This window comes from Pristiophorus japonicus, chromosome 5 (genome assembly GCF_044704955.1).
Source record: "Pristiophorus japonicus isolate sPriJap1 chromosome 5, sPriJap1.hap1, whole genome shotgun sequence".
Lineage (NCBI taxonomy): Eukaryota > Metazoa > Chordata > Chondrichthyes > Pristiophoridae > Pristiophorus > Pristiophorus japonicus.
The window spans coordinates 229,206,621-229,229,187 of NC_091981.1; the positions used below are offsets into that span (position 1 = coordinate 229,206,621).

Consider the following 22,567-nt stretch of genomic DNA (forward strand, 5'->3'; position numbering starts at 1 on the left):
AATGGAATGTTGGCCTTCATTGCGAGAGGGATGGAGTATAAAAGTAGGGAGGTCCTGCTGCAACTGTACAGGTTATTGGTAAGGCCGCACCTGGAGTACTGCGTGCAGTTTTGGTCATCTTACTTAAGGAAGGATATACTAGCTTTGGAGGGGGTACAGAGACGATTCACTAGGCTGATTCCGGAGATGAGCGGGTTACCTTATGATGATAGATTGAGTAGACTGGGTCTTTACTCGTTGGAGTTCAGAAGGATGCGGGGTGATCTTATAGAGACATTTAAAATAATGAAAGGGATAGACAAGATAGAGGCAGAGAGGTTGTTTCCACTGGTCGGGGAGACTAGAACTAGGGGGCACAGCCTCAAAATACGGGGGAGCCAATTTAAAACCGAGTTGAGAAGGAATTTCTTCTCCCAGAGGGTTGTGAATCTGTGGAATTCTCTGCCCAAGGAAGCAGTTGAGGTTAGCTCATTGAATGTATTCAAATCACAGATAGATAGATTTTTAACCAATAAGGGAATTAAGGGTTATGGGGAGCGAGCGGGTAAGTGGAGCTGAGTCCACAGCCAGATCAGCCATGATCTTGTTGAATGGCGGAGCAGGCTCGAGGGGCTAGATGGCCTACTCCTGTTCCTAATTCTTATGTTCTTATGGTTCTGGACTTCCCCAACATCGGGAACATTCTTCCCGCATCTAACCTGTCCAGTCCTGTCAGAATTTTATGTTTCTATGAGATCTCCTCATAAACTTCAGTGAATACAGGCCCACTCGTCCAATCTCTCCTCATATGTCGGTCCAGCCATCCCGGGAATCAGTCTGGTGAACCTTCGCTGCACTCCTTCAATAGCAAGAACGTCCTTCCTCAGATTCGAAGACCAAAACTGAACACAATACTCCAGGTGAGACCTCACCAAGGCCCTGTACAACTGCAGTAAGTCCTCCCTGCTCCTATACTCAAATCTCCTAGCTATGAAGGCCAACATACCATTTGCCTTCTTCAACACCTGCATGCCAACTTTCAATGACTGATGTAACATGACACCCAGGTCTCGTAGCACCTCCCCTTTTCCTAATATGCCGCCATTCAGATAATATTCTGCCTTTGTGTTTTTGCCCCCAAAGTGGATAACCTCACATTTATCCACATTATACTACATCTGCCATGCATTTGCCCACTCACCTAACCTGTCTAAGTTACTCTGCAGCCTCTTAGCATCCTCCTCACAGCTCACACCACCACCCAGTTTGGTGTCATCTGAAAACTTGGAGATATTACACTCAATTCCTTCACCTAAATCATTAATGTATATTGTAAATAGCTGAGGTCCCAGCACTGAGCCCTGCGGCACCGCACTAGTCATTGCCTGCCATTCTGAAAAGGACCCATTTATCCCGACTCTTTGCTTCCTGTCTGCCAACCAGTTCTCTATCCACGTCAGTACATTACCCCCAATACCATGTGCTTTGATTTTGCACACTAATCTCTTGTGTGGGACCTTGTCACAAGCCTTTTGAAAGTCTAAATGCACCACATCCACTGGTTCTCCCTTGTCCACTCTACTAGTTACATCCTCAAAAAATCCCAGAAGATTGGTCAAGCTTGATTTCCCTTTCATAAATCCATGCTGACTTGGACCGATCCTGTCACTGCTTTCCAAATGTGCTGCTATTTCATCTTTAATAATTAATTACAACATTTTCCCCACTACTGATGTCAGGCTAAGCACTCTATGATTCTATGACGGAACAGAAAGCTGCCATTGTGCCCGTGCTGGCTCTTTGAAAGAGCTAACCAATTAGTTCCATACCCCGGCTCTTTCCCCATCGGCCAGTAAATTTTTCCTTTTTAAGTGTTTATCCAATTCCCGTTTGAAAGTTATTATTAAATCTGCTTCCACCACCCTTTCAGGCATATTATAGAAAACATTATTTGTTATTGTGAAAACAAAATTTGAATGGTTGCACCAAGTGTTCAGCCTGACCTCAGTCGTGGGTAAAATGATGGAATCAATTACTAAGGATGTCATAGCAGCGCATTTGGAAAAAGGTGACATGATAGGTCCAAGTCAACATGGATTTGCGAAAGGGAAATCATGTTTGACAAATCTTGTGGAATTTTTTGAGGATGTTTCCAGTAAAGTGGACAAGGCAGAACCAGTTGATGTGGTATATTTGGACTTTCAGAAGGCTTTCGACAAGGTCCCACACAAGAGATTAATGTGCAAAGTTAAAGCACATGGGATTGAGGGTAGTGTGCTGACGTGGATTGAGAACTGGTTGTCAGACAGGAAGCAAAGAGTAGGAGTAAATGGGTACTTTTCAGAATGGCAGGCAGTGACTAGTGGGGTACCGCAAGGTTCTGTGCTGGGGCCCCAGCTGTTTACATTGTACATTAATGATTTAGACGAGGGGATTAAATGTAGTATCTCCAAATTTGCGGATGACACTAAGTTGGGTGGCAGTGTGAGCTGCGAGGAGGATGCTATGAGGCTGCAGAGTGACTTGGATAGGTTAGGTGAGTGGGCAAATGCATGGCAGATGAAGTATAATGTGGATAAATGTGAGGTTATCCACTTTGGTGGTAAAAACAGAGAGACAGACTATTATCTGAATGGTGACAGATTAGGAAAAGGGGAGGTGCAACGAGACCTGGGTGTCATGGTACATCAGTCATTGAAGGTTGGCATGCAGGTACAGCAGGTGGTTAAGAAAGCAAATGGCATGTTGGCATTCATAGCGAGGGGATTTGAGTACAGGGGCAGGGAGGTGTTGCTACAGTTGTACAGGGCCTTGGTGAGGCCACACCTGGAGTATTGTGTACAATTTTGGTCTCCTAACTTGAGGAAGGACATTCTTGCTATTGAGGGAGTGCAGCGAAGATTCACCAGACTGATTCCCAGGATGGTGGGACTGACCTATCAAGAAAGACTGGATCAACTGGGCTTGTATTCACTGGAGTTCAGAAGAATGAGAGGGGACCTCATAGAAACGTTTAAAATTCTGACGGGTTTAGACAGGTTAGATGCAGGAAGAATGTTCCCAATGTTGGGGAAGTCCAGAACCAGGGGTCACAGTCTAAGGATAAGGAGTAAGCCATTTAGGACCGATATAAGGAGAAACTTCTTCACCCAGAGAGTGGTGAACCTGTGGAATTCTCTACCACAGAAAGTAGTTGAGGCCAATTCACTAAATATATTCAAAAGGGAGTTAGATGAAGTCCTTACTACTAGGGGGATCAAGGGGTATGGCGATAAAGCAGGAATGGGGTACTGAAGTTGCATGTTCAGCCATTAACTCATTGAATGGCGGGGCAGGCTAGAAGGGCTGAATGGCCTACTCCTGCACCTATTTTCTATGTTTCTAAACATTTCTCGCTGGTTGCTAGGTGCAACTCTTTCCCTGTTGAAGGGGACAGATATGCAGGAATGCATATAACACATCACAGAGTGCTGGGTAGGAGCTCAATCAGATTACGTTTCTACTCAGAGTATCTGAGACCCTTTCTATTCAAAATGGAGCATTTTACAAGGGAACTATTGGAGGTGTGGGGAGGAAAGCACTTCAATTCGCATTGTGCTGAATTAAAACCACTGTGGATGGAATATTGGGGGCCCACTTAATTATAGTGCCAGCTTGGCTCAGTTGATATGAATGGAAGTCTTTATTTATTATTTTCGTTTTATACTTGGATCCCTTATTGCCCTTAATCTGTATCCTTCGATTCAGGGCACATGCATCAGTTTCCAAATAGTGGGAAAATATTTTATGTTCAGCACTGATGGCAAGAAGCATGATTTTCTGTGCTTTTTATTGCAACTGTTATTTTTGGAAAAGTACTTGCAAAGTTCTGTGTTTTCACCATAAACTGTAACAATGTCTCCGCAAGATCCTGCAAAACCCTTGGGAGGACAGACGCAGCAACGTTAGCGTCCTCGACCAGGCCAACATCCCCAGCATTGAACACTGACCACACTTGATCTGCTCCGCTGGGCAGGCCATATAGTTCGCATGCCAGACACGAGACTCCCAAAGCAAGCGCTCTACTTGGAACTCCTTCATGGTGAAAGAGCCAAAGGTGGGCAGAGGAAATATTACAAGGACACCCTCAAAGCCTCCATGATAAAGTGCAACATCCCCACTGACACCTGGGAGTCCCTGGCCAAAGACCACCCTAAATGGAGCAAGTGCATCCGGGAAGGCGCTGAGCACCTCGAGTTTCATCGCCGAGAGCATGCAGAAATCAAGCGCAGGCAGTGGAAAGAGCGTGCGGCAAATCAGTCCCACCCACCCTTTCCCACAACGACTGCCTGCCCCGCTTGTGACAGGGACTGTGGCTCTCGTATTGGACTGTTCAGCCACCTAAGGACTCATTTTTAGAGTGGAAGCAAGTCTTCCTCGATTCCAAGGGACTGCCTATGATAATGGTAACAATGTAATACTTTAGGATATATTATTGTTAATTTTGCAGAATTACAATTTTATGTCATCATTTTTGTTCTCCCTTCCCCCAACCCCCAAGGTACAGTCTCTTCATTTGTTTCAGATTTCCAGCATTTAGAATTACTACTGGCCATGCACTATAGACCCCCAAACAATCAGAGGGAGATAGAAGAACAAATATGTGGGCAAATTGCTGCGAAGTGCAAAAACTATAGAGCTGCAATAGAAGGGGAATCCAATTACCCAATATGAACTGAGAGAAAAGTAGTGTGAATGGTACAGAGGGTGCAGAATTCCTAAAATGCATTCAGGGCAACTTCTTTAGCCAGTATGTAACAAGCCCAACAAGGGAGTGGGTGGTTCTGGACTTGGTTTCGGGGAATGAAGAAGGACAGGTGGAAGGGGTATCAGTGGGAGAGCATTTTGGTGCTAGTGATCATAATTCACTAAGATTTGGAGTAGTTATGGAAAAGATCATAGACCAGGAATAAACGTTCTCAATTGGAATAAAGCCAATTTTGCTGAGCTGCGATGGAATTTGGCCAAAGTGGGCTGGAAAAGGCCACTTGATGGTAAATCAGTGTCAGAGCAGTGGGAGGCATTCAAGAAGGAGATCCTGAGGGTACAGAGCAAGTATGTTCCCTTAAAAAAACGGTGGGGCTAACAAATCTAGAGCCCCCTGGATGTCAAATGACATACAGGGTAAGATAAAGAAAAAAAGGGAACCTTATGACAGATACGAAGAACTCAATACTGCAGAGACTCTAGAGGAGTATAAGAAGTGCAGGGGTGCAATTAAAAAAGATATCAGGAAAGAAGGAGAAAGCATGAAAGAATGTTGACAAGTAAAATCAGGGAAAATCTAAAGATGTTTTATAAATACATTAAGAGCAAGAGGATAACTAGAGAAAGATTGTGGCCTATTAGAGACCACAAAGGAAATCTGTGTGTGGAGGCAGAAGATGTGGGTATGATTCTTAATGAATACTTTGAATCTGTTTTTACAACAGAGAGGAACGATGCAGACTTTGAAATGAGGGAGGACGTGTGAAATATTAGACGAGATAAACATAGTGAGAGAGGAAGTATTAAGGGGCTTAGCAGCTTTGAAAGTGGATAAATAGAATATAAATCATTTCCATTGGACAAAGCAAATTGGACAGGGTAGCCTTGAGGAAGAGTTCATAGAATGTATCCGGGATAGTTTCCTTGAACAGTACATTGCAGAACCAACCAGGGAGCAGGCTTTCTTAGATCTGGTACTGTGTAATGAGACAGGATTAATAAACAATCTCCTAGTAAATGATCCTCTTGGAATGAGTGACCATAGCATGGTTGACTTTCAAATTCAGTTGGTGGGTGAGAAAAAGTTGGATCTCAAACCAGTATCCTAAGCTTAAATAAAGTAAACTACAAAGGTATAAAGGCAGAGTTGGCTAAAGTGGACTGGGAAAATAAATTAAAGTATGGTACGGTTGACGAGCAGTGGCAGATATTTCATAACTCTCAACAAAAATATAGCCCAATGAGAAAGAAAGACTGTAAGAGAAGGGATAACCATCCGTGGCTAACTAAGGAAATAAGGAATGGTATCAAATTGAAAACAAGGGCATGCAATGTGGCCAGGACTAGTGGAAGACCAGGGGATTGGGAAACTTTTAAAGCCAGCAAAGATAGTTTATGAAAGTGAACTAGCATGAAATATAAAAACAGATAGCAAGAGTTTCTACAGGTACATAAAAAGGAAAAGAGTGGCTAAAGTAAATGTTGGTTCCCTGGAGGATGAGACTGGAGAATTAATAATGGGGAACAGGGAAATTGCAGAGACTTTGAACAAATATTTAGTATCGGTCTTCATGGTAGAAGACACAACAAAACATCCAAATAATGAATAATCAAGAAGCTATAGGGAGGGAAAAACTTAATGCAATCACTATCACTAAAGAAGTAGTACTCTGTAAAACAAGCCCCCTGGACCAAATGGCTTACATCCTAGGGTCTTAAAACAAATGGCTGCAGAGATAGTGGATTCATTGGTTGTAATCTACAAAAATTCTCTGGATTCTGTGGAGGTCCCAGCAGATTGGAAAATTGCAAATGTAACGCCCCTATTTAAAAAAGGACGAAGACAGAAAGTAGGGAACGATAAACCAGTTAGCCCAACATCATTCGTTGGGAAAATGCTGGAGTCCATTATTAAGTAAGCAGTAGCAGGACCCATTTAGAAATGCATAATTTAATCAAGCAGAGCCAGCATGGTTTCATGAAAGAGAAATCATGTTTGACCAACTTGCTGGAGTTCTTTGAGGATGTAATGAGCAGGGTAGATAAGGAGGAACCAGTGGATGTGGTGTATTTGGATTTCCAGAAGGCATTCGATAAGGTGCCACATAAAAGGTTACTGAACAAGATAAAAGTTCACAGGGTTGGGAGTAATATATTAGCATGTTTAGAGGATTGGCTAACTAACAGAAAACAGAGAGTCGGAATAAATGGATCATTTTCCGGTTGGTAAACAGGGGGATGTCGCAGGGATCGGTGCTGGGGCCTCAACTATTTACAATCTACATTAATGACTTGGATGAAGGAACCAAGTGTAATGTAGCTAAGTTTGCTGATGATACAAAGATGGGTGGGAAAGCAAATTGTGAAGAGGACACAAAAAATCTGCAAAGGGATATAGACAGGCTAAGTGAGTGGGCAAAGATTTGGCAGATGGAGTATAATGTGGGAAAATGTGAAGTTATCCACAGTGGCAGTAAAAATAGAAAAGCAAATTATAATTTAAATGGAGAAAAATTACAAAGTGCTGCAGTACAGAGGGACCTAGGGGTCCTTGTGCATGAAACACAAAAAGTTAGTATGCAGGTACAGCAAGTAATCAGGAAGGCAAATTGACTGTTGGCCTTTATTGCAAGGGGGATGGAGTATAAAAGCAGAGAAGTCCTGCTACAACTGTACACACCTAGAGTACTGCACACGTTTTGATCTCCGTATTTAAGGAAGAATATACTTGGATTGGAGGTTGTTCAGAGAAGGTTCATTTCGTTGATTCCGGAGATGAAGGGGTTGAGTAGGTTGGGCCTATACTCATTGAAATACAGAAGAATGAGTAGTGATCTTATCGAAACATATAAGATAATGAGGGGGCTTGACAAGGTGGATATTTCTACTCATAGGGGAAACTAAAACTAGGGGACATAGTCTCAGAAAAAAGGGTCGCCCATTTAAAACAGAGATGAGGAGGAATTTCTTCTCTCAGAGGGTTGTAAATCTGTGGAATTCTCTGCCCCAGAGAGCTGTGGAGGCTGCGTAATTGAATATATTTAAGGCGGCGATAGACAGATGTATGAGCGATAAGAGAACAAAGGGTTATGGGAAGTGGGTAGGGAAGTGGAGCTGAGACCATGATCAGATCAGCCATGATCTTATTAAATGGCAGAGCAGGCTTTAGAGGCCAAATGGCATACTCCTGTTCCAATTTCTTCCGTTCTTACGTTCATATCTCCAATCTTTCCTCATAGTCAAAATTCTCCATTCCAGGCAACGGTCTTGTAAATCTTCTCTGCACCCTTTCCAGTGCAATCACATTTTTACTGTAATGTGGTGACCAGAACTGCACACAGTACTCCAACTGTGTCCTAACCAGTGTTTTATACAGTTCAAGAATAACATCCTTGCTCTTGTATTCCATGCCTCGACAAATAAAGGCAAGTATTCCATATGCCTTCTTAACCACCTTATCTACCTGGCCAGCTACCTTTAGGGACCTGTGAATCTGTGGATCTGTGGACTCCAAGGTCCCTTTGTTCCTCTACACTTTTCAGTGTCGTAGAGATAAATGCTGCTTAGTCTCGGGATTGCTGCGGGCCATCAAAGGCTTTTCATTTCATCCCATTGCATATCACCATTCTGCATGCCCCAAATCATTGGGGGCTGGTGGTGCAGACTCCCCTTTAATGGCTGGAAGGCGACTTCGCCAATGCTCACACTAAATTTCACACCACCACTTGGAGCGTTCCACCACTTACCTAAACCATTAGTGCCTGATTTAGTACTCCCCTGCATTCTCTCAGTGCGGGCGAGGAGATTAATTGCCGCCTGGTGCTAAACTTACAACTTTTTAAAAGTTAACGCCCCAATCGGGGCGATACAGAATTTCTAGCCCTAAATTTTAAAATTCTCATCCTTGTTTTCAAATCCCTCCATGGTCTCACCTCTCCTTTTTTCTTTAACCTCTCCAGCCCTACAACCCTCCGAGTTCTCTGCGCTTCTCCAATTCTGGCCTCTTGCACGCCCCCGATTTTAATCAATCCTCCATAGGGGGCTGTGCATTCAGTTGCTGTAGGCTCTAGAATTCCCTCCCTGAACCTCTCTGCCTCTCTACCTCTCTCTCCCCTTTAAGATGCACCTTTAAACCTACCTCTGACCAACCTGTTCTAATAGAAACATAGAAACGTAGAAACATAGAAAATAGGTGCAGGAGTAGGCCATTCGGCCCTTCGAGCCTGCACCACCATTCAATAAGATCATGGCTAATCATTCTCTCAGTACCCCTTTCCTGCTTTTTCTCCATACCCCTTGATCCCCTTAGCCGTAAGGGCCATACCTAACTCCCTCTTGAATATATCCAATGAACTGGCATCAACAACTCTCGACGGCAGGGAATTCCATAGGTTAACAATTCTCTGAGTGAAGAAGTTTCTCCTCATCTCAGTCATAAATGGCCTACCCCTTATCCGAAGACAGTATCCCCTGGTTCTGGACTTCCCCAACATCGGGAACATTCTACCCGCATCTAACCTGTCCCGTCCCGTCAGAATCTTATATGTTTCTATGAGATCCACTCTCCTCCTTCTAAACTCCAATGTATAAAGGCCCAGTTGATCCAGTCTCGCCTCATATGTCAGTCCTGCCATCCCAGGAATCAGTCTGGTAATCCTTCGCTGCACTCCCTCAATAGCAAGAACATCCTTCCTCAGATTAGGAGACCAAAACTGAACACAATATTCCAGGTGAGGCCTCACCAAGGCCCTGTACAACTACAGTAAGACCTCCCTGCTCCTATACTCAAATCCCCTAGCTATGAAGGCCAACATGCCATTTGCCTTCTTCACCACCTGCTGTACCTGTATGCCAGCTTTCAAAGACTGATGAACCATGTCACCCAGGTCTCGTTGCACCTCCCCTTTTCCTAATCTGCCGCCATTCAGATGATATTCTGTCTTCACGTTTTTTTCCCCCAAAGTGGATAACCTCACATTTATCCACATTATAATGCATCTGCCATGCATTTGTCCACTCACCTAACCTGTCCAAGTCACCCTGCAGCCTCCTAGCGCCCCCTCACAGCTCACACCACCATCCAGTTTAGTGTCATCTGCAAACTTGGAGATATTACACTCAATTCCTTCATCCAAATCATTGATGTATATTGTAAAGAGCTAGGGTCCCAGCACTGAGCCCTGTGGCACTCCACTAGTCACTGCCTGCCATCCTGAAAAGGACCCGTTTATCCCGACTCTCTGCTCCCTGTCTGCCAACCAGTTCTCTATCCACGTCAGTATATTACCCCCAATACCATGTGCTTTGATTTTGCACACCAATCTCTTGTGTGGGACCTTGTCAACGGCCTTTTGAAAGTTCAAATGCACCACATCCATTGGTTCTCCCTTGTCCACTCTACTAGTTACATCCTCAAAAAATTCCAGAAGATTTGTCAAGCATGATTTCCCCTTTATAAATGCATGCTGACTTGGACCGATCCTGTCACTGCTTTCCAAATGCGCTGCTATTTCATCCTTAATAATTGATTCCAACATTTTCCCCACTACTGATGTCAGGCTAACCGGTCTATAATTACCTGCTTTCTCTCTTGCTCCCTTTTTAAAAAGTGGTGTTGCATTAGCTACCCTCCAGTCCATAGGAACTGATCCAGAGTCAATAGACTGTTGGAAAATGATCACCAATACATCCACTATTTCTAGGGCCACTTCCTTAAGTACTCTGGGATGCAGACTATCAGGCCCCGGGGATTTATCGTCCTTCAATCCTATCAATTTCCCTAACACAATTTCCCGCCAAATAAGGATATCCTTCAGTTCCTCCTTCTCACTAAACTCTCGTTCCCCTAGTACTTCCGGAATGTTATTTGTGTCTTCCTTTGTGAAGACAGAACCAAAATATTTGTTCAATTGGTCTGCCATATCTCCTTATGTGGCTCGGTGTTAAATTTCATTTGATAACGCTCCTGTGACGTGCCTTGGGATGTTTTATTATGTAAAAGGTGCTATATAAATGTTGAAATCAAAATGGCATCTTCATGGAATGAAAAAAATCCGGACATTCTATTCATGTTAACTATTTATTTTCTCATTTCAGGTGATTGGTTATGGATAGACAACAATGTGGTGGACTTTGTGAACTGGAATAAAGGAGAACCTTCAGATCATAAAAATGAAGACTGTGTTGAAATGTACTCAGAATCAAGCTACTGGAACAATGCTCCATGTACTAATTATAAATCCTATATTTGCAAAATGCCAAAAAGTAAGTTAAGCGGTAGAATGGCCTCCTGAAGAAATTTGTTGCAGGAGTTACTGAATAATAACCAACCTTTCTTCTTTACAGTTATTGAACTAACTGAGGCACCTTCACAACTGGAAGGTAAGAGCTATTTACACCAAAGGAAATGTAATTGTTTTGCCTGCTTTATAAGTTTCTATTTATCCAGAGATGCTACTTGCCAGTCCATAGTTTTCTCCTCCTGGGAAAGTAGGATGCTTCAGGTTGTAGACTTCTTTATGACTATTATGAATGATTTGACCAACATAACTTTCACAGAGCAATATCGTGCAGTAAGTAGAGAATGGCACTTTTCTGCTCTGCCAATATGTCAAATTGTGGAGCTGTATCTAGTACTCCAGTGGAAACGTATAAATCCCCTTGGGGGACACTGTGGGGCCAAATATTGCTAATTCTCAGTGCCACAGAACAGGATCATTGCAGTGTGCCTCACTGCTTAGATCCCAATTTGGATGCTTTGAGCACAAAAGTGCTAAGCGAAGGCTGTGGCATCTCTCAACATGTGGAATGGAATATCAGAGAGAAAATCAAATGGTTGGCACCTGGCATCCCCTAGCAGCTGGTGGAGGCCTGGGAACAGACCTGTGCCCACATTCTCAGCTACAAAGGTGTCATGCCAGGTGGACAAAGAAAGGGCAAAATCAGAGAATAAAAGGGGGAAGGTTACACAAATTGCCTCATAAAAAGTCAAAAGCAGAATTTAACAAAGTCAACTCTGTTATTAATGATTTAAGAGTGTGAATGATGAATTAAGAGTTAAACTATTACCATTTGGTGGGAGAAGGACATTTGGGGCAATAATCTGTTGAGTTTTACCACTTGGTTGTTTCTGCCTCCAGATTCCTTTAGCTCCTTGTTCACAACATAACAAGATGGCAACTGTTGGTTGCATTGTCCTGCCTTTCATTGCTTGCAATAGGGTTAGTTTATGATTTAATTGGGAGTAATAGTTATGAATTCTTCTAAGACTTTCAGATCTTATATGGAAGATATGGTGCTGGACACCTGATTGTAAGAGGAAAGGTTACAGTGAAGATTTGCCAGAATGATACGATGAATGAGAGGTTATAGTAATGTAAAAAGAAAAAGTTGGAGCTGTTTTCACTGGGCAGAAAAGATTAAGGAAGGATGTGACAGTAATTTTAGAAATTCTAAAAGATTTTGAGCGGGTGAATAGCGAAAGATTGGCTTCGATATTAAACCCCTCTATGATGGGCCGAAGAGGGTTGGAGGGTTAATGAGTTAAATGCAGGGAATGCGACCCTAGTGCACGCAAGAATTGCCTTTTTGATGGCGGAGGATTTCAGGGCGTCCAAGTGTCCTGTCGTGGAGAGGCAGGGCACTTAATTAACATATTTAAATCGGGCTCCCACAGTGCAAGTGGGAGCCCAATTTAAAATTCAGGTGTCGGGAGACCTGGTAGTGAAAGGAAGGCGGAAGCTGCTGGCTCCACAAAGTAAGTGTCTCTTTTAGCACTCCATGTCGGCCAGGAGAAGCAGGAGTACTCCTCCTGCCCCTCAAGGAAGCCTTCAGCCTTCTCCAATTCCGATCACCAGCCTTCACCACCCGAGCCCTCCCATTAGCTGACCTCTATCCAACCCCTCTCCCGATTTCAGGCTCTCTCTCCCTTCCTGATCTTGGGGTTTCTGCCCCCTCATGATCTCGGTCTATCTAACCCCTCCCGATCTCAGGCTCTCTCCTGCCTCCCACTCTTGAGCTCTCTCCCGGATCTTGAGCTCTCTCCCCACTCTACCGATCGGTGGGACAAAGGTCCCCAGCTGCAGCCTCCTGCCGCTGGTGTTCCTGCCTTGCCCGCTGGCCTAGCTGACCACTGACCGGTTCTCTGGCAGGAAACTGAGCTAACAAAAATGTAATGAGGTTCTGCCATTAAGTTCAACAGGACTTCTTTGTCCCCAACCTTGCTCGATTCTTTGGCTATTTATGGCCTCCCTGCCTTCTCAAAAATATCAGGGCTTATGTTTCAACTGGTTACTGAATCGGTAACAAGAGGGCATATAATCAGGATTGTCGCTAGAAGATTGTGAGGGTTTTACAAATGAGCAAAGAACCAAGAAGAAATGTTTTTGCATTATTAGAACATTGATCAGAAAATCAGGCACAATTAGCACATGAAATAATTTAAGAGGGAATTAGATTAGTCTTTTAACAGTAAGAAATGGAAATTGGTAAAGGGGGAGGGAGGATTCTGATAAGGGTAAATTTATAAGTCTGAAGAGAAAAGTCAAGGTTTTAGAGTAGAGTAGCGATTTAGGTAAAATGAAGCAGATTGTTTCAGGAAGGGACAGAGAGTTTACTAACAGTAATCGGTCAATAGCGACTAATCCCACGTCAGGGAAAATACTAAAATGTTACAATTAAAGACGCTATATCTGAATGCATGAAGCATTCATAACAAGATAGATGAATTAATGACACAAATAGAGATAAATGGATTTAATCTAGTAGCCATTGCTGAGGTGTGGTTGCAGGATGTCCAAGGTTGGGAACTAAATAATCCAGGGTACTTGACTTTGAGAAAACATAGGAAAAATGGAAAATAAGGTGGGGTAGCACTGATAATAAAGGATGACTTAAGGGCAGTACAGAGAAAGGAACTTAGCACAGAAAATCAGGGTGTGGAATCAGTATGGGTGGAGCTAAGAAATGAAAAAGGGCCAAAAACAATGCTGGGGATGGTTTATAAGTGACCTAACAGTAATCACAGTGTTGGGCAGAATATAAATCAGGAAATTAGAGGAGCATGTAACAAGGGTAATGCAATAATTGTGGGGCAGTGCAATTGTCATATAGACTGGACAAACCAAATTGGCAAAAGTAGCTTGGAGGACGAGTATATGGAATGCACTCGAGTTTTCTGGAACAATATGTCTAGGAACCAAGTAGGGAACAGGCTATTTTAGGTCTAATATGGTGTAATGAGACCGGATTAATTAGTAATCTTTTAGTAAATGATCCTCTGAGGAAAGGGGATTTTAATATGATAGCATTTCATATTACGTTTGAGATTGATGTGGTTAAGTACGAAACTATGGTCTTTAGTTTAAACAAAGCCAATTACAGAGGTTATGAGGGGCAAGTTGGCTGAGGTAGATTGAGAAATTAGATAAGATATGATGGTGGATAAGCAATGCAAACACTAAAAGAAGTAATTCATAATTCTCAATGAGGAATAAAATTCCTTGAGGAATAAAAACTCCACTGGTACAGCCATAATTAACTAGTGAAACTAAGGATAGTATTAGATTAAAATAAAAGGTTTATACTGTTGTCAAAAAGAGTAGTAAGCTAAGGATTGAGAGGGTTTTATTAATGAGCAAAGAACCAAGAAATTGATAAAATAGGAGTAAATAGAATATGAGAGTAAACTAGCAAGAAATATAAAAGCAGTTCTTACAAATATGCAAAAAAGAAGAGATTACCAAAAGTAAATATAGATCCCTTAGAGGTGGAGAAAGAAGAAATTATAATGGGGAATGAGGAAATGGCAGAGACATTAAACAAATATTTTGTGTCTGTCTTCACAGTAGAAGACACAAAGAACATATCGGAAATTGTGGGGACAAAAGGGTCTAATGAGAGTGAGGAGTTTAAAGTAATTAATATTCGTAAAGAAAAAGTACTGGAGAAATTAATGGGACTAAAAGCCAACAAATCCCCTAGATCTGCTGCCCTACACCCTAGGGAGAACATTTTCCGGGGTCTCAGTAGGTGCGATCGGTTGCGGGTCAGGTGGAAAGTGTTATTTTTTTGACAGTGGGTCGAGACCGCACTGTCAACAACCCGCCACGTGCCTTTACCAAATGTTGGCTCTGCCAGCGCTAAGCTGCCCGACACGCAGTGGCGGGGGAGGCCATTCAGATCATTAGTGGCTTGGTTACCGCCACTTAACAATGCTTTCTTCCCAGCTTTTTGAATTTGACAGATCGTCCACCAGTTTCCCACTGTGCCTAGACCTCGTCAGTGAGGCTGAGGCAGGAGGTCACTTGCCATTTTTTCAGCTGATGAGTTGACACTTCAAATGTCAAGTCAAAGCATCCAGCTGATTGAGAAATGTTCCCTTAGCCATTGGCTTCTCTAAACAGCATTTCCACGACAGATTCAGAATGCTACAAGTCTTTACACAGACTCCATCCAGTGTGATCTCATTACCCCTCCCACCATTGACAGATTGCTTCTTTCATCTCTCCTTCACCTGCCATCTATTCCATCAGCATCAGAACATATAAGAACATAAGAAATAGAGCAGGAGTAGGCCATTTGGCTCCTCAAGCCTGTTCCGATATTCAATAAGATCATGGCTGATCTGATTTTGGCCTCAACTCCACTTCCCTGCCTGCTTCCCATAACCCTGGACTCGCTTATCGTTCAAATGTCTGTCTACCTCTGCCTTAGATATAGTCAATGACCCCGCCTCCACAGCTCTCTGGGTGTGGAGAATTCCAAAGATTCACGAATCCCTGAGAGAAGAAATTCCTCCTCATTAAATGGGTGACCCCTTATTCTGAAACTATGCTCCCTAGTTCCCCACGAGGGAACTACCCTGTCAGTGCACTTTATACTCTTTGATCTTGGTCCTGAGAATCCCACCACGATCAGCCCAAACACCAGCATCACCAGGCACACTCGCAGCACCAAAAATAGCACCAAAGTGCTCTACAATCAACTGATGCTGCACACAACAGAGGGCATCAGCACCAACCACATTGCTGTCCGGGATGCCAGGGATGGTCTCACCATGGCCAGATTTACTTCACTTGACGCTGCACACCTTGGCTGCCACATGATGCACCAGTTTGGCACCAGCCCAAACCAACACCATAAAGCATCCTTACATTGTCCTAGCCATTCCTTTCACACTCATCACCATTTTGGGGGATACCATTATGTCTCACCATTCGCTGCAACTCACTAAGCTACTTCCAAAGGTGCACACAAATCTGTCAACGCAGCCTGGTTGCACATTGCACCAGAGGACACAAGCAGGGATGTCATCAGGAGGACTTGGCTGCAGTGGCACAAATCTTTCAAGGATCTTGGTAGATCTCGAAAAGTTACTGCAAAGCCACACTCAACCTCATCCTGTTGTGCCACTCATCACATTCCCATCACTCTGCCTTCCCTACCCTACTCCTGCACATCCTTACTCACACCAACTTACCTTGCAACTTCACCCATCCCTCTCTATTTACATTATCACTTCCCCATCTTATTAGCCACCCCTCACAATCACCCTCATCCTAGTCCAATCATACTTAACTAACAACACACAAGGCTGGTATTTGTGTCTTTTAGCCAATGTTCATGTAAAGTTTATGTTATTGTGTTGCCAAATGTTGAAATCTTTATTTTCAACACTTTGCCTTCTAGGAAAGATTTGTGTGCACCTTTGGAAGTTGTTTAGTGAGTCGTAATGAATGGTGAGACATAACAGTAACCCCCGCAACGGTGATGAGCATGAAAGGAATGGCTTGGGCATTGCAAGGATGCTTTATCATGCTGGTGTGGGGTGCACATCATGTGGCATCCAGGGTGTACAGCATCAAGTGAAGTCAATCTGGTCATGGTGAGGCCATCTCTTTGTGTCGGGTCTGTAAAGCACTGACAGACCCAGCACTTGGGAGACCAGCTTGGAGGCTATTTTTTAAAAGGTGAGAGACGAGTAAATATTGGTATTCAGAGCGATAAGAAGTAGGAGTAGGAGTAGGCACTATGACCCCTCGAGCCTGCTCCGCCATTTAATAAGATCATGCCTGATCATTGACCACTACTACACTTTCCCGCCCGATCTCCATAATTCCTTGATTCCCCTGGATTCCAAAAATCTATCTGTCTCAGCCTTGAATATATTCAGAGACTCAGCATCCACAGCTCTCTGGGGCAGAGAATTCCAAAGATTCACAACCCTCTGAGTGAAGAAATTCCTCCACATCTCTGTTTTAAATAGCCTATAATCTTTCCTGAGACTGTGCCCCCCAGTTCTAGACATTCTAGTCAGGGGAAATAACCTCTCAGCATCTACCCTGTCAATCCGCTTCAGAATCTTGTATGTTTCAATGAGATTACCTCTCATTCTTCTAAACTCCAGAGAGTATAGGCCCATTCTACACAATCTCTCATCATAAGACAGCCCTCTCATCCCAGGGATCAATCTTATGAACCTCTGTTGCACTGTCTCCAAGGCAACTTTATCCTTCCTTAGTTAAGGAGACCAAAACTGTACACAGTACTCCAGGTGTGGTCTCACCAAGGCCCTGTATGATTGTAGCAAGACTTCGTTACTCTTATACTCCAACCCCCTTGCAATAAAGGACAACATGCCATTTGCCTTCCTTATTGCTTGCTGTACCTGCATGCTAGCTTTCTGTATTTCTTGCACAAACACAGACAAATCTCTCTGAACACCAACATTTAAATGTTTCTCACCATTTAAAAAATATTCTGTTTTCTATTCTTCCTACCAAAGTGAATAACCTCACATTCCCCTCACAGTATACTTCATCTGCCACCTTACTGCCCACTCACTTAATCTATCTATATCCCTTTGCGGATGCTTTGTGTTCTCCTCACAGCTTACTTTCCCACGTAGCTTTGTATCATCAGCAAACTTGGATACATTACACTCGGTCCCTTCATCTAGATCATTAATATAGATTGTAAATAGCTGAGGCTCCAGCATTGATCCTTGCGACACCCCACTAGTTACAGCCTGCCAATCTGAAAAAGACCCGTTTATCCCCATTCTCTGTTTTCTGTCAGTTAATCAATCCTCTGTCCACGCTAATACATTACCTCCAATCCCATGAGCCTTTATCTTGTGTAATAACCTTTTATATGGCACCTTATCGAATGCCTTTTGGAAACCAAGTAGAGTACATCCACTGGTTCCCCTTTATCTATCCTGCTAGTTACATCCTCAAAAAACTATAATAAATGTATCAAACACGATTTTGCCTTCATAAAACCATGTTGACTGTGCCTAATCATGTTATGATTATCTAAGTGCCCTGATACCACTTCCTTAACAATGGATTCCAGCATTTTCCTGATGACTGATTTCAGGCTAACTGGTCTGTAGTTTCCTGTTTACTCTCTCCCTCCTTTCTTAAATAGTGGTGTTACATTTGCTACCTTTCAATCTGCTGGGACCGTTTTAGAATCTAGGGAATTTTTGAAAGATCAAAACCAATGCACCCCTATCTCTGTAGCCCCTCTTTTAAAACCCGAGCATGTGGGCCGTCAGGTCCAGGAGATTTGTTGGCTTTTTGTCCCATTAGTTTGTCTTGTACTTTTTCCCTACTTATATTGATTACGTTAAGCTCCTCATCCTCATTTGATCCTTGGTTCCACACCATTTTAGTTATGCTTTTTGTGTCTTCTACTGTGAAGACAGATACAAAATATTTGTTTAACATTTCTGCCATTTCTTTATTCCCCATAATAATTTCTCCTGCCTCAGTCTCTAAGGGATCAATGTTTACTTTTGCTGCTCTCTTCCTTTTTATATACTTGTAGAAACTCTTACAATCTGTTTTTATATTTCTTGCTAGTTTTCTGTCAGTCTATTTTTTCCCTTTTTATCAATTTTTTGGTCATCCTTTGCTGGTTTCTGAAATTCTCCCAATCTTCAGGTTTATTACTATTCTTTGCAACATTATAAGCTTCTTCTTTCAATATAATGCTAGCCTTAACTTCTTTAGTTAGCCATGGATGGATCACTTTTTCTGTGGAGTTTTTGCTTCTCAATGGAATATAGTTTTGTTGAGAGTTATTAAATATTTCTTTAAATGCTAGCCACTGTTTATCTATTGCCATACTTTTAATCTATTTTTCCAATCTACATTAGCCAACTCTCCCTTCATACCTAGGTAATTGACTTTATTTAAGATTAAGACTCTGATTTCGAACTTAGGCAAATCACTCTCAAACGTAATGTGAAATTCTATAATATTAGGATCATTCTGCCCGGAGGATATTTTACTATGAGATTGCTAATTAACCCTGTTTCATTACACAACACATGAGGCTAGAACCTCCACTTTTTTTACATGCTTAACACCTACTTAACACCCATTTTACCACTGAAATGACGTCTACCGCACATATATCGCCCATTTTGGCATTTTTAGGAAACTTATCGCTGAGCGTTACTTTTCCCTATGTGCTTAACGGCGAGAAAAAATATTATCACCCGCCCACTTTTTTGGGCAAAATCATCCGAATGGGCGAAATCCACGCCCATAATATCACCTAGCGTTCTTTCCACACGGAATTAATGCCAAGATTCAATAATACCACCCGCCCAATTTTTTGTCGTAAAGAGCACATTTGGTGAAAGTAACGCCCAGAAAATCGCCCACAGTCATTTTCACCAGCTCGCACACATATCGCCCACAATATCGCTCACCAAAAAAACCGCCCAGATAAAGTGGAACTGTTCTGAACGAATGCCAGCGATGTGGCTGGCATTTTTAAAATCACAGGTCGCTTCATTCAAAAGGCTTCTTCAACTTCAGGGGAGTTTGCATTGACTCTGGAGTTCTTCTCAGGTGAAGTCAACATCTCAACAGACATATTTTCAGATTCTGGACTATTGGGGGTTTACTCCAGGTGTATTTTAGTGAGGAAATCATTGCTTCTGATTAATCGCTATTATACTTTCAATGTAATGGGGCCAGTAAACAATAACTGTGCTTACGCAGTGCTTCAGATGTCTTGACCACTCACTCAGGAGGGGAGCTACAATACAACCCTGAGCAAGTAGGTAAATTCGTGGTCATGTGCTCGATGCTGCACGACCTGGCTATCAGGAGGGGCCAAGAATTGCCTGAAGCACTGATGCTCCACCTCAGGAGAGAGAGGAAGAGGACGACGAGGGGCTGGACGCTGACCTAGGGCTAGACAATCAGGCTGGCTATGCAACCATGCCCACGGCCCCCGCCAGACCACAGGAAAGGGCTCGTGGTGGCTACATAGCTGCAAGACTCTTATGTGAGGAACGTGATTGGGGAAACTAGTCCAGGAGATCCCACTGCAGCGAATTGAATACAGCCAGGGTGATCTCCTGGACTAGTTTCGATCGCCTGGATGGGTCGGAGAATTTTCCCAGATTTTTTTTCCCCAATAGGCCTGGGTTTTTATCTGGTTTTTGCCTCTCCCAGGAAATCACATGGCTCTAGTTGGGGTGGAGTGTAGAATGTTTCAGTGTAAGGGGTGTCGCAGTTGTGTGAGGCGGACTGGTTGGGCTGGGTGATCTTTACCTTTCCGCCATTGTTCTTTGTTCATAAGTTTATATGCAACCTTCAGGGCTGCTGACCGAGGGCCATGTGACTCTTTGTCAGCCGGCACAGACACGATGGACCGAAATGGCCTCCTTCTGCGCTGTAGATTTCTGTGTTTCTATGTTTTTATGAAACTGTCCCGAATGCATTCCATGAATTCATCCTCCAGATTACCTTTACCAATTTGATTTGTTCTGTCTATATGAAGATTAAAGTCCCCCACGGTTATTGCATTATCTTTGTTGCAAGCTCCTACTATTTCTTGATTAATATTCTGTCCAACATTATAGCCACTGCTACGGGGTCTATATACTACTCCTATCAGTGTTTTCCGCCCCTTGTTATTCCTTATCTTCACCCATACTGATTCTACTTCCTGATCTTCCTAACCAAGATTCTTTCTCTCTACTGTCCTTATGTCATCCTTTATTATCAGGGCTACCCCCCGTCCTTTACCATTCTGTCTGTCTTTTCGAAATGTCAAGTATCCTGGAACATTTAGCTCCCAACTTTGGTCACCTTGCAACCACATCTGTGTAATGGCTATTAGATCAAACCCATTTATTGCTATTTGTGCCACTAGTTCATCTATATTATTATGAATGCTCTATGCATTCCCTGCTTTGACCTTATTCTCTGCTGCACTGCAACCATTTAACTCTCTGTCCCTTCCTGTCACACTCTGCCTATATTTACCCAAATCGCTACACTACTCTATTGCATTGGCCTTTCTCTTTAGATATCTAAATTTTCCCTCATCTGACCCCTCCCCCCCATTTTTTGGAATTGGGTGTCCTTGTACACGAATCACAGAATGTTAATATGCAGGTACTGCAAGCAATTAGGAAGGAAAATGGCATGTTTGCCTTTATTGCAAGGGGGTTGGAGGATAAGAGTGTGGAAGTCTTGCTGCAATTATATATGGCTTTAGTGAGATCACTGGAGTACTGTGTACAGATTTGTTCTCTTATCTAAGGAAGAATATACTTGCCTTAGAGCGAGTGCATAAAGGTTTACTAGATTGATTCCTGCTTTGAAAGGGCTGTCCAATGAGCAGAGATTGAGTAGAATAGGTCTATTTTCTCTGCAGTTGAGAAGAATGAGAGGTGATCTCATTGAAATGTACAAAAGTCTGAAAGGACTTGACAGGGTAGATACTGACAGACTGTTTACCCTGGCTGCAGAGCTAGAACTAGGGGTCACAGTCTCAGGATTAAGAGATAGGCCTGAGATGAGGAGAAATTTCTTCACACAGAGGGTTGTGAATCTTTGTAATTCTCAACCCCTGAGGGCTGTGGATGCTTTATTCAAGACTGACTGAGATTAATAGATTTTTGGGCACTAAAGGAATCAAGGGATATGGGGATAGGACAGGAAAGTGGAGTTGATGTAGAAGTTCAGCCATGATCTTATTGAATGGTGGAGCAGGCTTGATGGACCATATGGCCTACTCCTGCTCCTAGTTTATATGTTCTTATGTAAAGGTCAGGGAAATTACCTGAGAGTAGATAGCTCCAATTTAATAGCTAGCACCTGTACAGACATACAAAAGCCAAAATACTGCAGATGCTGGAAATCTGAAATAAAAACAGAAAATGCTGGAAATACTCAGCAGGTTAGGCAGTATCTGCAGAGAGAAACAAAGTTAATGTTTCAGATCGATGTTCTTTCATCAGAACTGATCAAAGGTATTTCCAGCATTTTCTGTTTTTATATCTGTACAGACACAACTGGCTGAAAATTATCTTTGATGACATTACTTTGGAAATTCATTGAGTTTTTCTTCCTTTATCAGTTTTACAGCCAAAAGAGACCACATCGTACAGCATAACGGGGATTGTGGTGGTGCTGGTTATTGTCTGTGCTGTAGGAGCAGTTCTTGCAGGCTACTTCATTCGAAAGCACAGGATGAAGACAACAGATGTGGTTACAAATTTTGATAACACTCTTTATTTCAACTGAGAGCCTACAGCTGGGCCCTGTGATATGAAATCTCTCATGGCAAATATGAAACAGAATGATGATTTAAAGTAATTTGTAAAAAGTGTTTAAAATATAGTGAAATAAATCTACTATGAACTGTATGCAGTTAGCCTGGAAACCAGCTTTAGAGACATGAGTATTTGGCTAAAGCATGCTTTTGCTGCAATGTTTTGCTCTGGACTCCATAATTATTCTGCTGTATTACTGTCTTTTTATCATATAATATATATATACATAGATTCCTTTTGTTTTTATAAATG

The 22,567-nt window shown here is 42.7% G+C and overlaps 1 protein-coding gene across 1 annotated transcript in view; it reads left to right on the forward strand.

Moving 5' to 3' along the window:
- The window catches only part of LOC139263974 (macrophage mannose receptor 1-like), a 367,543-nt gene extending 345,257 nt beyond the window's left edge, over window positions 1–22,286 (forward strand). The window contains exons 28-30 of the mRNA XM_070880074.1: window positions 10,822–10,989; window positions 11,071–11,106; window positions 22,120–22,286. Of these exons, the coding sequence (XP_070736175.1) occupies window positions 10,822–10,989; window positions 11,071–11,106; window positions 22,120–22,286 (371 nt within the window). The remainder of the gene's footprint in view (window positions 1–10,821; window positions 10,990–11,070; window positions 11,107–22,119) is intronic.
- The last annotated feature ends 281 nt before the right edge of the window (window positions 22,287–22,567 follow it).